The following is a 15,846-nucleotide window of genomic DNA, read 5'->3' as shown; positions in this document are numbered from 1 at the left end:
AGACTGCAAACTAGGTAAACAAATCTGAACTCTGTTTATTATGTAAGGAAGGCAATAGATTGTGGAGAGATCCCTTCTTCATTTACATTCGTAACTGTTTTCTCATATATGTCACTGATTAAGTTCTTTGAAGATGGATCATTGGCCATTTGGCTATTGTTGACTGTATCTACTCAGTGAGCCACATTTTCAGCCAAAGAATTCTTGGGGCAAAATGTCATAGTGAAAAAAAAAGGCAATGTACTTCCCTATAAAGAAATAGTTCATGACCAGAGTAAAGAGAATTAATGTCCTTATGAAATGGCAGAGATAACTTTGCTGGAGTTTAAAAGTTCTTTCCAAACCAAAAAAACCAAACCTGTTGCCATTGAGGCAATGTCCAACTCATAGTGACTGTAATAATTTCACGTAAAACATTTTCCACTTTAGTCGAATGATATTTGACATGAATATGCCTTAATAATAAGTTTAATTACATAGATATATCTTTGGATTGGCTGCTCTTTTCCTTTTGTTTACCTTTGGGGTTGTATCATGGAAATACAGAAAAGGGAGAGAAACCAAAATTCAGAGCTGTTTTATACTATTTGCCAATCCTGATTTAAAAAAAAAAAGGGGGGGGAGAAAAATTGAAACTGAATATAATAAGCTTTGGAGTTTATATTAGATTTTATGATTCATAACTGGGAATAAGTCAGAGTCAGCCACCACTGATTATCTAAAATCACTTTTCTGTTGTCAATATACCATTCTTTAATATTTATCATGGAAAAAAATTTAGGTCAGGATAAAAATGAGGATATTTGAATATGGAGACCACCATAAACGAGGTGGCTTCATCTTAGTTGTCTTATGTTCCACTTACTACTGTACCTGAATCCAGCCTCTATAAATCATTGTTCATTTTGGGAAATTGTTTTAGGTTCTGCTTCATCTCACTTTCATCACTTCACCTGGATGGCAAGTGACCAGAAACAGTAGTAACTTTGCAACATCATAGGTAATTGGTCACACACTCATGTTGCTTAGAGAGTGAGGGAAAGTTCACATTGACAAGCAGCTGTATTCATATTATTTTTAGGGCCATTTTAAATTGATATGTGACTAAACCAGTAGAATTCTGAAACAGATTGGTTTTAGAACTTCAGAAGCCAAGTCACTTCTAACACTTATCTACCACAAACTGGGCTTGCCTTTTTTTTTCCCTCTCTATAATCATGGCCAAGTTCCTTTGCCTCAGTAGACTTCTTCATCTGCAAAATGGAATTAGGCACTGTTCTCTCAGAAATGATGGTTGCTAAAGTTTGCTCGATGCAGATCTGGGAAGATGGGAAAACCAGTTTGTAAAGAAAAAGGCTGTTTATTATGCAAAGAAGGCCATAGAATACGGACAAATCTTTTCTTCATTTGCATTTGTAACTGTTTTCTCAGATAAGTCAGTGATCAGGTTCTCTGAATTGGATCATTGGCCATTTTGCTATTGCTGGCTGTATCTGCTCAATGAGCCACTTTTTTTTTTTTTTTTTTTTTTAATTTTTATCGTGCTTTAAGTGAAAGTTTACAAATCAGGTCAGTCTCTGATACAAAAACAAATATACAGCTTGCTATATACTTCTAGTTGCTCCACCCCCAATGAGACAGCACATTCCTTCTCTCCACTCTATTTTCATGTCCATTCAGCCAGCATCCGACCCCCTCTGCCCTCTCATCTCCCCTCCAGACAAGAGCTGCCCACATAGTCTCATGTGTCTAGTTGATCCAAGAAGCTCACTCTTCACCAGTATCATTTTCTATCCCATAGTTTTTTAGTCTAGTCCAATCCCTATCTGAAGAGTTGGCCTTGGGAATGGTTCCTGTCCTAGGCTAACAGAAGGTCTGGGGACCATGACCCCTGGGGCCTTTCTAGTCTCAGTCAGATCATTAAGTTTGGTCTTTTTATGAGAATTTGAGGTCTGTATCGCACTGCTCTCCTGCTCCTTCAGGGATTCTCTGTGCTGTTCCCTGTCAGGGCAGTCATTAGTTGTAGCCAGGCACCATCTAGTTTTTCTGGTCTCTCAAAGAGCCATTTTTGAGGCTAAAGGATTCTTGGGGCAGAATACAAAGGCGTGGAAAGCAATCTTGGAAAAAGGGGAAAAAGTCACTTAGGCTAATGACACATGGACATAGTCGCTTCTCAATTAGTGCACCATCTTCCTCTTTTCCTGCCCTTTCTCTTTACTTTTCTCTCTTCTTTTCTCTGTCTCCTTTTCTCCACTTCTCTCTTTATCCTGTTTTACCATCTATCTTCATTTTTGCTCTTCTTCTCCCCATTTTCTTTCCTTTTTTAATTTTCCTTCACTCCAGCATTATTATTTTCTTTAGGTAATACTTTTCTATCATCTTCCCCTGTGATCCTGATGTTTTTCATTCATTCATTCAGCATTCACTGAGCAGCTACTCTGCATCAGATTCTTTCCAGTCCCTAGATAAGCAGATGGAACAAAACAGCCAAGATCCCCTACTCAGATGGAATTCACATTCCAGTGTGAAGAAATGAGACGTAAATTAGTAAATAAAGAAGATAATTGTAGGGAGTAATAAGTGCTGAGAAGAAAATAGAATAGTATGAAAGAGAGTGGTCAGGCCAAGGGTGGTCAGGGGAGGCCTCCCTGAAGAGGTAGTCTTTGAGCTGAGGGCTAAGGCATGAGTGGGAAGCAGGAACTAGCCATGTGAAGATCTGTAGGGTGTTCAGAACAGAGGAAGAGCAGGTAGAAAGGCTGGGGAAGAGGAAGAAGCTTGATATTAAAAGGAAAAGGAAGCCAGTGTGGGTGAAGAGTAATGAGTAGGAAGAGTGTGGTGGGAAGGGCAGTCCACAAGCATTATAGGTTGTACTTTTATATTAAAACTATGCCTTTCATTTATTCACAGTATTTAGAAAGGTATTGTTTCTAGATTTAGTGAGTCAGTGGGTCATGAAATAAGTTATCTGCTTCACAACCTTTTCATAAGCGGTGCTGGGGACTGACTGTCCTGGGGACGTTTATGGCATGCGTAAATTTTATAGCAATGGTAGATTAAAGTACAACTGCTGTATTTCTCTGTGTCCCCGCTCTGAGAGGTGAGCAGAACCTCAACAGAGATGGAGAATACTCCATTGATGCCAAAGAATAGTGTAAGCAATAAAGTATAGGGGTAGATCCCACAGAGGAAATTTTGACACTTTTCTGAAATTGCCTTTTAAAAGTCATCTTCAGTTAAGCTTTTACTGTAGGTAATTTTTCTTACATTTTGTTTGAGAAGCAACCTGAGTATTCCTCCCGCTGCCCCCCCCCAAAAAAAAAGAATGAAAACCTGCAAATGATTACAGCATGTGTAATTTAGTGAGCTCTACCTGTAATGGATGCCAGACAGCCTTGATGGGAAATGGAAGGATAGTCCAGGAGGGCATACAGCAAGTATCATTCCAGGCAACCAAAACAATTGGATGAAAAAGTGGAAAGGCTCTGGGTTGCTCCTAAATATGTCTTTGTAAAAATTTGGAAGTATTTTCATATAATTGCTATGTGGAAATCATTCAACAAATATTTCGTGAGTTCCAACTACGTGCCAGGCATGATTTTTAGAAGTGGACCACGACTTTAGCCAAGGAAGTTTTGTCGTCAATACAGAAAAAGCTTTGTGTTCCCTCTTCTTTACTTGATTTTCATGAAAATTTTGGAATCTTTTTTAAGTTTTTGTTTCAATCTGTTTTTTTATTGTTAAATTAAAAAAAAATCATAGCAGATATCTAAGTAGATAATGAAACACCTTTTCTTCTACTAAAAAGGGGACACATCAAAGCATTCTCTTCATCACCTTCCATGGCAGAGACTCAGGTTCAATTCCTGGTCAAATGCACCTCGTGTACAGCCATAACCCATCTGTCAGTCATGGCTTGCATGTTGCTATAATGCTGAACAGATTTCAGCAGAGCTTTCAGACTAAGATGGACAAGGAAGAAAGGCCCGGTGGTCTATTTCTGAAAATCAGCCATGAAAGCCCTGTGGGTCACAACTGTTCAGTCCACAACCTATCATAGGGATGGCTCAGGGCTAGGCAGTATCTTCTTCCGTTGTACTTGAGGTTGTCATGAGTTAGGAACCTATTCAACGGCAGCTAACAACAGCAAAATACTTGAAGGAATTCTTGTCTAGTTTGTAGAATTACATGGTCCACTTCCTCGCGGAAGTTATTATGGAAAAATGTTTCTTTTTCTTAGTATTACTTGTGGACATGTTAAAGAAACTTTAGAATAATTTTGGAGAAATATGTTTCACTGGGTGAAAAATTTAGAAAGTACTACCAACTAGCTTTTTGGTGTATATATTTGAACATACGTACACGCATATTTGTCTCTTTATGGCTAATTCCTAACACAAATTTATGTCCATAGCAGAAAAGAATAAATTTTTGGAAAGTATTACTTCATGTACATTTATTTTCAGGTTCTATTTAATTAAGTAAGGTTTCAGACCTTGTTAGAAGGACTGGGGAAGATTTTGGGAATGCAGTCAGATTTCAGTTTGTCCATGGTCTATAATTAAGGCAGAGTCTTACTTCAACAGTTAAGCTTTAAGAATTCAAGTATAAACAGTCTCAATTTCAAGAAGAATTCTTCATTCCCTAAACTTTAGAAAGCATTCACCATTTCATGGAGCACTGTGGAAATTTAATCCCACATTGTCCTTCTATAATTTGTTTTCTAAATAATTTGGTAACCGAAATCACCAATCATAGACCAATAATCATAATAATATAGTCTCCTGATTTTGTTATATTTCTTAGCTTCAGGTACACCTTAGAAGTATTTAAGATATGATCATAGTGAGGAACCTGTGATTCTGATAATATTTTCTTTTCCTTTTCCCGTAACTAGGAGCCTTGATTATAGCAGAAAGCTCAGAAATGTAAGTATTGTAACTTCACTTTCCAATCTTTTACCCTCCTGACTTCGATGGTTTAAATTTAAAGCTTAGATCATAAATTCAGTACCTTGTGTGTTCTCGTATGCCTTGCTGGAGAAAGTCCTAGGAAAACAGATACATGTGTTCCTGATGGTGTATTAATGACCGTAATAGAAATAAAGGAAACCCTGGTGGCATAGTGGTTAAATGCTACGGCTGCTAACCCAGAGGTCAGCAGTTTGAATCCACCAGGCGCTCCTTGGAAACTCTAGGGGGCAGTTCTACTCTGTCCTATAGGGTCACTATGAGTCTTGACGGCAGCGGGTTTTAGCAGGTAATAGAAATAAAAATAGTAGATCTGGGGAATTTCTCTTTAATTAGTTAAGTGATCAGTTTAGAAATAAACAAATGAAAGCTTATGCTGTTTGTGATTTGATTCCTTAAACACAAAGTGATCTGCCTCAACATTAACGTTAGTCGTTTCCAGCTTAGACATAGATGGAATTATTAAATGAAGCAGTTGGACAAATGGTTTAGGAGAAAGATCAGCATCATATGGATAATGTTGACTATTGTGGACCTGTACTTTCTAAATTTTGTTTTCCTAATTAGTCTTCTGAGATTTTATTAGTACTTTCACCACTCAGTTTTTTGAAGTTAGATCTAACTTTCAAAAGGCAAGTATGTTACTGTTGTTTTATTTTAAATTTAAATCGAAGAATGTAAGAAATGGCCTTCGCATATAAAATAGAAAATTTGACTGTGACTTCTATTTTTTATTATTTTTAATTCCAGGGTGCTATTATATTTAATTGACATTCTCTTTCTTACCTTCCTTTTCTTCCCCTATAAAACTTTTTTCACCATAAACTTTTAAACAAATCAAAAAATACATAATCTAAAAAGCAACATAGTCCTATCTTCCATTCTTTCATCATACCTTTCAAGATAGCCTCATATTCTTAGTGTACATTAGTTGTTTTATGGTCCTCGTTAATGTCCTGGCATTTGGAATAGTCTATTCTCTGGAAATTTATTTGTAAGCAATCAGTTAAAAAGGCTTTCTGGAAGTTTTGAAGGATGCATGAAGTAAAAATTTCCTACAGAGCTAGAGAACCAAACCACGTCATAGCATTGATACACATAGCCATGTTTTGGGCCTATTGCCATCTGGAATCATATATACATATCATGTTGTCCAAAGCATTTGCTGGCTTAGCAAGTGGAGGGAGGTACAAGTACTTCCCAGTCTGGTTGAAGCAATAAAGCAGAATATGAAAATAAAATAATAACCTTAGCTTTTACATAGACTTCAGACTCCTATAATTCAGTTTTAAGGGGCTCATCTTTGGCTGACCCCTGCTGGGTTATATGGGAAGGTCAACGTAAAGAATATTTGCTTTTGTGGACCATTTCTTTGGAAAGACAGAACAAAATTAACTTAAGAATGTAGCTTCAAACCATTAAATATTTATTCTCAAACATCCAAGGTTGTTTAACTGGCAGCAATCTTGTCAAGGCTTCAGAATTTCCTGTCTCAAATTGATGGGAGTCTGTACCCCACCCAGGGATTTCCTAGGCAGTACAAACAGCATACTTGACTGTTAGCTGAAAGGTTGGAGGTTCAAGTCCACCCAGATGTGCCTCAGAAGAAAAGCCTGACAACCTACTTCTGAAAAATCAGCCATTAAAATTGCTATGGAGCACAGTTCCCTGGCACACATGGGATCACCATGAGTCAAATGGTTTAGAAGACAACTGGTTTTATTTCATTTATTTATTTATTTTCTTAACTATATCTCAGAGCTAGTATCTGCAGATAGTATATTTCATTACATTACTTCTTTCTGACTTTAATTCGGTATCACTCTGTCAATCCTGTGCTTAGAACCACTAATTAACGTTGATCACTCCTTTGGGATTTTTGTCATATATCTTAGCAGGACTCTCTGTGCCCACAAGTAAAAATTATAGACCTTCAATTACCTCTCTCAAAAGGAATTGACAGGAAGCGGGGCCAAGATGGTAGAGTAGTCAGATGCCTTCCTGTGGTCCCTCTTACAACAAAGACCTGAAAAAACAAGTAAATCAATTATTTATGAAAATCTAGGGGCCCTGAGCATCAAAGACAAAGTTGAGGAGTTAGACTGGGTGGCAGGGGGAGGGAGAGAGAGTTCAGAAGCAGCGAGGGTTTGCTAGACCCAAGCTGGCTGGCACCGTACAGGCTGGATCAGCCGGCATGCACAGGCTGAGGCAAGCAGTAGCAATCAGGATGTGTTTTCCACACTGGGAGAAACCAAGCGGCAGAGAGTCTGCTCAAGCCTCTGGAACCAAGGAGAAGCGGTGCTAAATCTGCAAAAGTTAACTGCAAGTGTCCAACTTACTGTACAGATTCAAAAAAAAACCCTTCCTCCTCTGAGAAATAACTCTCTCCCATTTACCCACCCACTCGCTGCTCTGCTCCAGTCCCAGTCTGGTCCAGCTTCAGTGATTGCTGTGCCCCCTGGACCAGAAGTGGGACCTATCACATGTCTCGAGCTATTCTCTCTGCTTTGGAGTGGAAACAAATTAACAAACAGGAGAAAATAATCTGCCAGTGCCCCAGGAACTGTGGGCAAGCACAGCCCCTTTGTCTAGGCACAGGCGTAAGGGCTCCACGGACTTTGAATGTCTTTCACCTCTGCATAGACCTTTCTGGGCCCATTTCAACAGCACAGCTCCTCATTAGCACAGTATAACAGGCTATATACCTGAAGCCTATTTTCAACTGCAGCAGCTAAGGGGGAGTGGCAGATTTGTGACATTTGACACCACCTTGCTCATTAAGCAGGGTCCTCACCTACCCACATCAGGGGCCTGAGGAATGCTGGCTCCACCCACTCCACCTACTTACCCACAACAGGGGTCTGAGAATAAGTGGTGCCTCCCAGTCCTTACAGCCAACAGCATGGTGCCCAAAGTCTGGCTGCAAAAACCCACCCACCTGTGAGTTCTAGGGAACAGGGACATACCTTCTACCCAGGCACTCAGAGGCAACTCTTAGCCCCCTACCTTGCTCAGCACATAACCCCCTACCGCAGACAGATATCTGTGCCTACTCCAGTCACCCCTAAAAACCCCTTCCTGTCTAAGGCTATAGGTGAGAGCCCACACCACACATTTAGTGACAGATGACCTGGGCACCCGAGCTGAATCCGCACAAGAAAAGTATATGGACTTCTGGGCTCACATACTTAGTAACAGCTGTAACCACTTGACGACAGGGTGTGAGAGCTTCAAAGATGCCAATAATCAAAGTAGGTCACATGACCAGCCTATTTGGGCATATCAAAACAAGAAGCTAGGATACAGTAAGAAAACATAAAAATAAATAAACATAATAACTTATCAATAGCTCAGAGACAGCAGTCAGTATCAAATCACATAAAGAGGAAGACCATGATGGCTTCAGCAAGCAACCAAAACAAAGAATCAAGAAAAGTCCCAGAGGAAGAAAAGGTCTTGGAGTTACCAGAGGTGGAGTTCAAAAGATTAACATACAGAGCTCTTCAAGAGATCAAGAAGGAGGTCAGTCAAAATGCAGACCAAGGAGGGGGGCCAAGATGGCGGACTAGGTGGACGCTCCCGCGGATCCCTCTTGCAACAAAGACTCGGAAAAACAAGGGAATCGATCACATACATAACAATCCACGAACTCTGAACAACAAGCACAGACTTAGAGACGGAGGACGAACAAATACGGGCAGACAGCGACTGTTTTCAGAACTAGGAGCCAGCGCACCAGGCAGGTGACCTTCGGAGCTCGATCTGGGGCAGAGCCCAGGGGGGCAGACAGCACAGAAAGGGGGCCCACCCCTTCCCCCCCGAACCCATCCCGGGAGGAAGCCTAGCAGGTTGGCGCGGGCGGCGTAGGGGCACAGCCGGAGGGAGAAGCACCCGGGAGGCAGTGACTGATCTGGGAGGGGAGAGAACAGCGTCCCAGCTGGGGTGCCGTCCTGCCGGGAGTTAGGCGAGAAGCCGACGGGGCGCGAGCGGGGGGGGGGTCAGCTGTGTTTCCCTGGAGTGACCCCAGGGCGGGGCCCACGCGTTCGTGCGGGAGGACGCGCACCCAGTCCGCGCGTGTGGCAGGGCACACCAGAGGGAGAAATCCCCGGAGGTGTCTGGTCTCAAAACAGGGAAAGCAGCATCCCAGACGGGGAGCCATTCCGCTGGGATCTGGGCACGCGCGCGTGCGCGCGTGGGCGGGGCATGAGCGCGGGGTCCATTTTTATTACCCTGAATTGAGCCAGGGGGCGAGACCACCTGGTCGTGCGAGTGACGCCCTCCCAGTTTGCGCGAGAGGTGTGGCACACCGGAAGGAGAAGTCCCCGGGAGGAACTGATTGGTCCCGAAGCGCAGAAAGTAGCGTCCCAGACAGGGTGCCGTCTTGCCGGGGCTTGGGCGCGCGCACGAGCAGGGCGTGAGCGCGGAGTCCATTTTTATTGCCCTGAATTGACCCAGGGGGCAGGCCCACCTGGCCGTGCGGAGGAACTGATTGGTCCCGAAGCGCAGAAAGTAGCGTCCCAGACGGGGTGCCGTCCTGCCGGGGCTTGGGCGCGCGCACGAGCGGGGCGTGAGCACGGAGTCCATTTTTATTGCCCTGAATTGACCCAGGGGGCGGGCCCACCTGGCCGTGCAGAGGAACTGATTGGTCCCGAAGCGCAGAAAGTAGCGTCCCAGACGGGGTGCCGTCCTGCCGGGGCTTGGGCGCGCGCACGAGCGGGGCGTGAGCACGGAGTCCATTTTTATTGCCCTGAATTGACCCAGGGGGCGGGCCCACCTGGCCGTGCAGGTGACGCCAAACCAGTTCGCGCGAGAGGTGTGGCGCTCCGGAAGGAGAAGTCCCGGGGAGGAAGTGACTGGTTCCCGAACAGGGAAAGCAGCGTCTCAACCTGGAAGTCATCCCGCTGGGATTTGGGCGCGCGCACAGGCGGGGCGTGACCGCGGGACCTAATTATAATCGCCTGAATAGACCCTGGGGGCGGGCCCACCCGTTCGTGCGGGAAACGCCCACCCAGTGCCCACGAGTGGTGCCGCACACCGGAGGAAGTCCCCAGGAGGAAGTGACTGGTTTCTGAGCAAGGAAAGCAGTGTCCTAGCCAGGGACCCGTCCAGCCCGGATTTTGGCAAACGGGGGAGGAGCGTGAACGTGGTGTTCAGCTCTATATTCTGTGGTGCTACACTCCTAGCTCTCAGATCCCTCCCCCACCCTCCCCAGGCGACCCCATTAACATCCGAATACCCGGAGCCAGAGAGAGAATTCAGATAGGGATCTGACTGCATTTTTTTTTAGCTGACTACTTGGAAAATCTAGTTTCCCAGTGATGGCTCGGAGACAGCAGTCCATATCAAACCACATAAAGAAACAGACCATGACAGCTTCTCCAGCCCCCCAAACAAAAGAATCAAAATCTTTCCCAAATGAAGATACAATCCTGGAATTATCAGATACAGAATATAAAAAACTAATTTACAGAATGCTTAAAGATATCACAAATGAAATTAGGATAAATGCAGAAAAAGCCAAGGAACACACTGATAAAACTGTTGAAGAACTCAAAAAGATTATTCCAGAACATAGTGGAAAAATTAACAAGTTGCAAGAATCCATAGAGAGACAGCATGTAGAAATCCAAAAGATTAACAATAAAATTACAGAATTTGACAACGCAATAGAAAGTCAGAGGAGCAGACTCGAGCAATTAGAATGTAGACTGGGACTTCTGGAGGACCAGGGAAACAACATCAACATAGCTGAAAAAAAATCAGATAAAAGAATTAAAAAAAATGAAGAAACCCTAAGAATCATGTGGGACTCTATCGAGAAGGATAACGTACGAGTAATTGAAGTCCCAGAACAGGGCGGGGGGACAGAAAACACAGAGAAAATAGTTGAAGAACTCCTGACACAAAACTTCCCTGACATCATGAAAGAAGAAAGGATATCTATCCAAGATGCTCATCGAACCCCATTTAAGATTGATCCAAAAAGAAAAACACCAAGACATATCATCATCAAACTTGCCAAAACCAAAGACAAACAGAAAATTTTAAAAGCAGCCAGGGAGAAAAGAAAGGTTTCCTTCAAGGGAGAATCAATAAGAATAAGTTCAGACTACTCAGCAGAAACCATGCAGGCAAGAAGGGAATGGGACGACATATACAGAGCACTAAACGAGAAAAACTGCCAACCAAGGATCATATATCCAGCAAAACTCTCTCTGAAATATGAAGGAGAAATTAAGATATTTACAGATAAACGCAAGTTTAGAGAATTTGCAAAAACTAAACCAAGACTGCAAGAAATGCTAAAGGAGATTGTTTGGCCGGATGACCAATAATATCAGGTACCAGCACAATACAAGGTCACAAAACAGAACGTCCTGATATCAACGCAACTCAAACAGGGAAATCACAAAAACAAACAAATTAAGACTAATTCTAAAAAATAAATAAATAAACAAAATAATACACACAACAGGAAATCATGGAAATCAATAGATAAACGATCAAAATAATCAAAAAGAGGGACTAAATATAGGAGGCATTGAACTGCCAGATGGAGAGTGATACAAGGCGAAATAGAAGGATACAAGATAGGTTTTTACTTAGAAAAATAGGGGTAAATAAAAAGGTAACCACAAAAAGGAATATCAATTCCATAACTCAAGAAAAAAGCCAAGAAAAACGTAACGACTCAATAAACACAAAGTTAAACGTTATGAAAATGAGGATCTCACAAGCTACTAAGAAAAACGTCTCAGCACAAAAAAGCATGTGGAAAAATGAAATGGCCAACAACACACATGAAAAGGCATCAAAATGACAGCACTAAAAACTTACTTATCTATAGTTACGCTGAATGTAAATGGACTAAATGCACCAATAAAGAGACAGAGAGTCACGGACTGGATAAAAAAACACGATCCATCTATATGCTGCCTACAAGAGACACACCTTAGACTTAGAGACACAAACAAACTAAAACTCAAAGGATGGAAAAAAATATATCAAGCAAACAATAAGCAAAAAAGAAGAGGAGTAGCAATATTAATTTCTGACAAAATAGACTTTAGACTTAAATCCGCCACAAAGGATAAAGAAGGACACTATATAATGATAAAAGGGACAATTGATCAGGAAGACATAACCATATTAAATATTTACGCACCTAATGACAGGGCTGCAAGATACATAAATCAAATTTTAACAGAATTGAAAAGTGAGATAGACACCTCCACATATATAGTAGGAGACTTCAACACACCACTTTCGGAGAAGGACAGGACATCCAGTAAGAAGCTCAACAGAGACACGGAAGACCTACTTACAACAATCAACCAACTTGACCTCATTGACTTATACAGAACTCTCCACCCAACTGCTGCAAAATATACTTTTTTTTCTAGCGCACATGGAACATTCTCTAGAATAGACCACATATTAGGGCATAAAACAAATCTTTGCAGAATCCAAAACATCGAAATATTACAAAGCATCTTCTCAGACCACAAGGCAATGAAGCTAGAAATCAATAACAGAAAAACTAGGGAAAAGAAATCAAATACTTGGAAAATGAACAATACCCTCCTGAAAAAAGACTGGGTTATAGAAGACATCAAGGAGGGAATAAGGAAATTCTTAGAAAGCAACGAGAATGAAAATACTTCCTATCAAAACCTCTGGGACACAGCAAAAGCAGTGCTCAGAGGCCAATTTATATCGATAAATGCACACATACAAAAAGAAGAAAGAGCCAAAATCAGAGAACTGTCCCGACAACTTGAGCAAATAGAAAGTGAGCAACAAAAGAATCCATCAGGCACCCGAAGAAAACAAATAATAAAAATTAGAGCTGAACTAAATGAATTAGAGAACAGAAAAACAATTGAAAGAATTAACAAAGCCAAAAGCTGGTACTTTGAAAAAATTAACAAAATTGATAAACCATTGGCTAGACTGACTAAAGAAATACAGGAAAGGAAACAAATAACCCGAATAAGAAACGAGAAGGACCACATCACAACAGAACCAAATGAAATCAAAAGAATCATATCAGATTACTACATAAAATTGTACTCTAACAAATTTGAAAACCTAGAAGAAATGGATAAATTCTTGGAACAATACTACTTACCTAAACTAACACATTCAGAAGTAGAACAACTAAATAGACCCATAACAAAAAAAGAGATTGAAACGGTAATCAAAAAACTCCCAACAAAAAAAAGTCCTGGCCCAGATGGCTTCACTGCAGAGTTCTACCAAACCTTCAGAGAAGACTTAACACCATTACTATTGAAGGTATTTCAAAGTATAGAAAAAGACGGAATACTACCCAACTCATTCTATGAAGCTACCATCTCCCTGATACCAAAACCAGGTAAAGACATTACAAAAAAAGAAAATTTTAGACCTATATCCCTCATGAAGATAGATGCAAAAATCCTTAATAAAATTCTAGCCAATAGAATCCAACAACACATCAAAAAAATAATTCACCCTGATCAAGTGGGATTTATACCAGGTATGCAAGGCTGGTTTAATATCAGAAAAACCATTAATGTAATCCATCACATAAATAAAACAAAAGACAAAAACCACATGATCTTATCAATTGATGCAGAAAAGGCATTTGACAAAGTCCAACACCCATTTATGATAAAAACTCTCACCAAAATAGGAATTGAAGGAAAATTCCTCAACATAATAAAGGGCATATATGCAAAGCCAACGGCCAATATCACTCTAAATGGAGAGAACCTGAAAGCATTTCCCTTGAGAACGGGAACCAGACAAGGATGCCCTTTTTCACCGCTCTTATTCAACATCGTACTTGAAGTCCTAGCCAGGGCAATTAGGCTAGACAAAGAAATAAAGGGTATCCAGATTGGTAAGGAGGAAGTAAAGCTATCACTATTTGCAGATGACATGATCGTATACATGGAAAACCCTAAGAAATCCTCCAGAAAACTACTGAAACTAATAGAAGAGTTTGGAAGAGTCTCAGGATATAAAATAAACATACAAAAATCACTTGGATTCCTCTACATCAACAAAAAGAACACCGAAGAGGAAATAACCAAATCAATACCATTCACAGTAGCCCCCAAGAAGATAAAATACTTAGGAATAAATCTTACCAAGGATGTAAAAGACCTATACAAAGAAAACTATAAAACTCTGCTACAAGAAATTCAAAAGGACACACTTAAATGGAAAAACATACCCTGCTCATGGATAGGAAGACTTAACGTAGTAAAAATGTCTATTCTACCAAAAGCCATTTATACATACAACGCACTTCCAATCCAAATACCAATGTCATACTTTAAGGGAATAGAGAAACAAATCACTAATTTCATATGGAAAGGAAAGAACCCCCGGATAAGCAAAACACTACTGAAAAAGAAGAAGAAAGTGGGAGGCCTCACCCTACCTGATTTCAGAACCTATTATATAGCTACAGTAGTCAAAACAGCCTGGTACTGGTACAACAACAGGCACATAGACCAATGGAACAGAATTGAGAATCCAGATATAAATCCATCCACGTATGAGCAGCTGATATTTGACAAAGGACCAGTGTCAGTCAATTGGGGAAATAATAGTCTTTTTAACAAATGGTGCTGGCATACCTGGATATCCATTTGCAAAAGAATGAAACAGGACCCATACCTCACACCATGCACAAAAACTAACTCCAAGTGGATCAAAGACCTAAACATAAAGACTAAAACGATAAAAATCATGGAAGAAAAAATAGGATCTACCCTAGGAGCCCTAATACAGGGCATAAACAGAATACAAAACATTACCAAAAATGATGAAGAGAAACCAGATAACTGGGAGCTCCTAAAAATCAAACACCTATGCTCATCTAAAGACTTCACCAAAAGAGTAAAAAGACCACCTACAGACTGGGAAAGAATATTCAGCTATGACATCTCCGACCAGCGCCTGATCTCTAAAATCTACATGATTCTGTCAAAACTCAACCACAAAAAGACAAACAACCCAATCAAGAAGTGGGCAAAGGATATGAACACACATTTCTCTAAGGAAGATATTCAGGCAGCCAACAGATACATGAGAAAATGCTCTCGATCATTAGTCATTAGAGAAATGCAAATTAAAACTACGATGAGATTCCATCTGACACCAACTAGACTGGCATTAATTCAAAAATCACAAAATAATAAATGTTGGAGAGGCTGCGGAGAGACTGGAACTCTCAAACACTGCTGGTGGGATTGTAAAATGGTACAACCACTTTGGAAATCCATCTGGCGTTATCTTAAACAGTTAGAAATAGAACTACCATACAACCCAGAAATCCCACTCCTCGGAATATACCCTAAAAATACAAGACCCTTCACACAAACAGATATATGCACACCCATGTTTATTGCAGCTCTGTTTACAATAGCAAAAAGCTGGAAGCAACCAAGATGTCCATCAACGGACGAATGGGTAAATAAATTGTGGTATATTCACGCAATGGAATACTACGCATTGATAAAGAACAGTGACGAATCTCTGAAACATTTCATAACATGGAGGAATCTGGAAGGCATTATGCTGAGCTAAATGAGTCAGTTGCAAAAGGACAAATATTGTATAAGACCACTATTATAAGATCTTGAGAAATAGAAAAAACGGAAAAGAACACATACTTTTGTGGTTACAAAGGGGGGAGGGAGGGAGGGAGGGAGGGAGGGAGGGAGAGGGCTTTTTATTGATCAATCTGTAGATAGGAACTGCTTTGGGTGAAGGGAAAGACAACACTCAAAACAAGGAAGGTGAGCCTAATTGGACAGGATTAAAAGTAAAGAGGTTTCCGAGATAAAATGAAAGCTTCAAAGGATAGCGAAGCAGGGGCTGG

At 40.9% G+C, this 15,846-nt stretch overlaps 1 protein-coding gene across 5 annotated transcripts in view; it reads left to right on the top strand.

The window, feature by feature from the left end:
- LIMCH1 (LIM and calponin homology domains 1) overlaps positions 1 to 15,846 on the top strand; it is a 438,226-nt gene that overhangs the window by 305,023 nt on the left and 117,357 nt on the right. For all 5 annotated transcript variants that reach the window (XM_010591430.3, XM_023549843.2, XM_023549840.2 and 2 more), the window contains exon 5: positions 4,895 to 4,925. In XM_010591430.3, coding sequence (XP_010589732.2) covers positions 4,895 to 4,925 — 31 coding nt within the window. The remainder of the gene's footprint in view (positions 1 to 4,894; positions 4,926 to 15,846) is intronic.

Source organism: Loxodonta africana, chromosome 5 (genome assembly GCF_030014295.1).
Source record: "Loxodonta africana isolate mLoxAfr1 chromosome 5, mLoxAfr1.hap2, whole genome shotgun sequence".
Lineage (NCBI taxonomy): Eukaryota > Metazoa > Chordata > Mammalia > Proboscidea > Elephantidae > Loxodonta > Loxodonta africana.
This window is presented reverse-complemented; position numbering and strand designations above follow the sequence as displayed.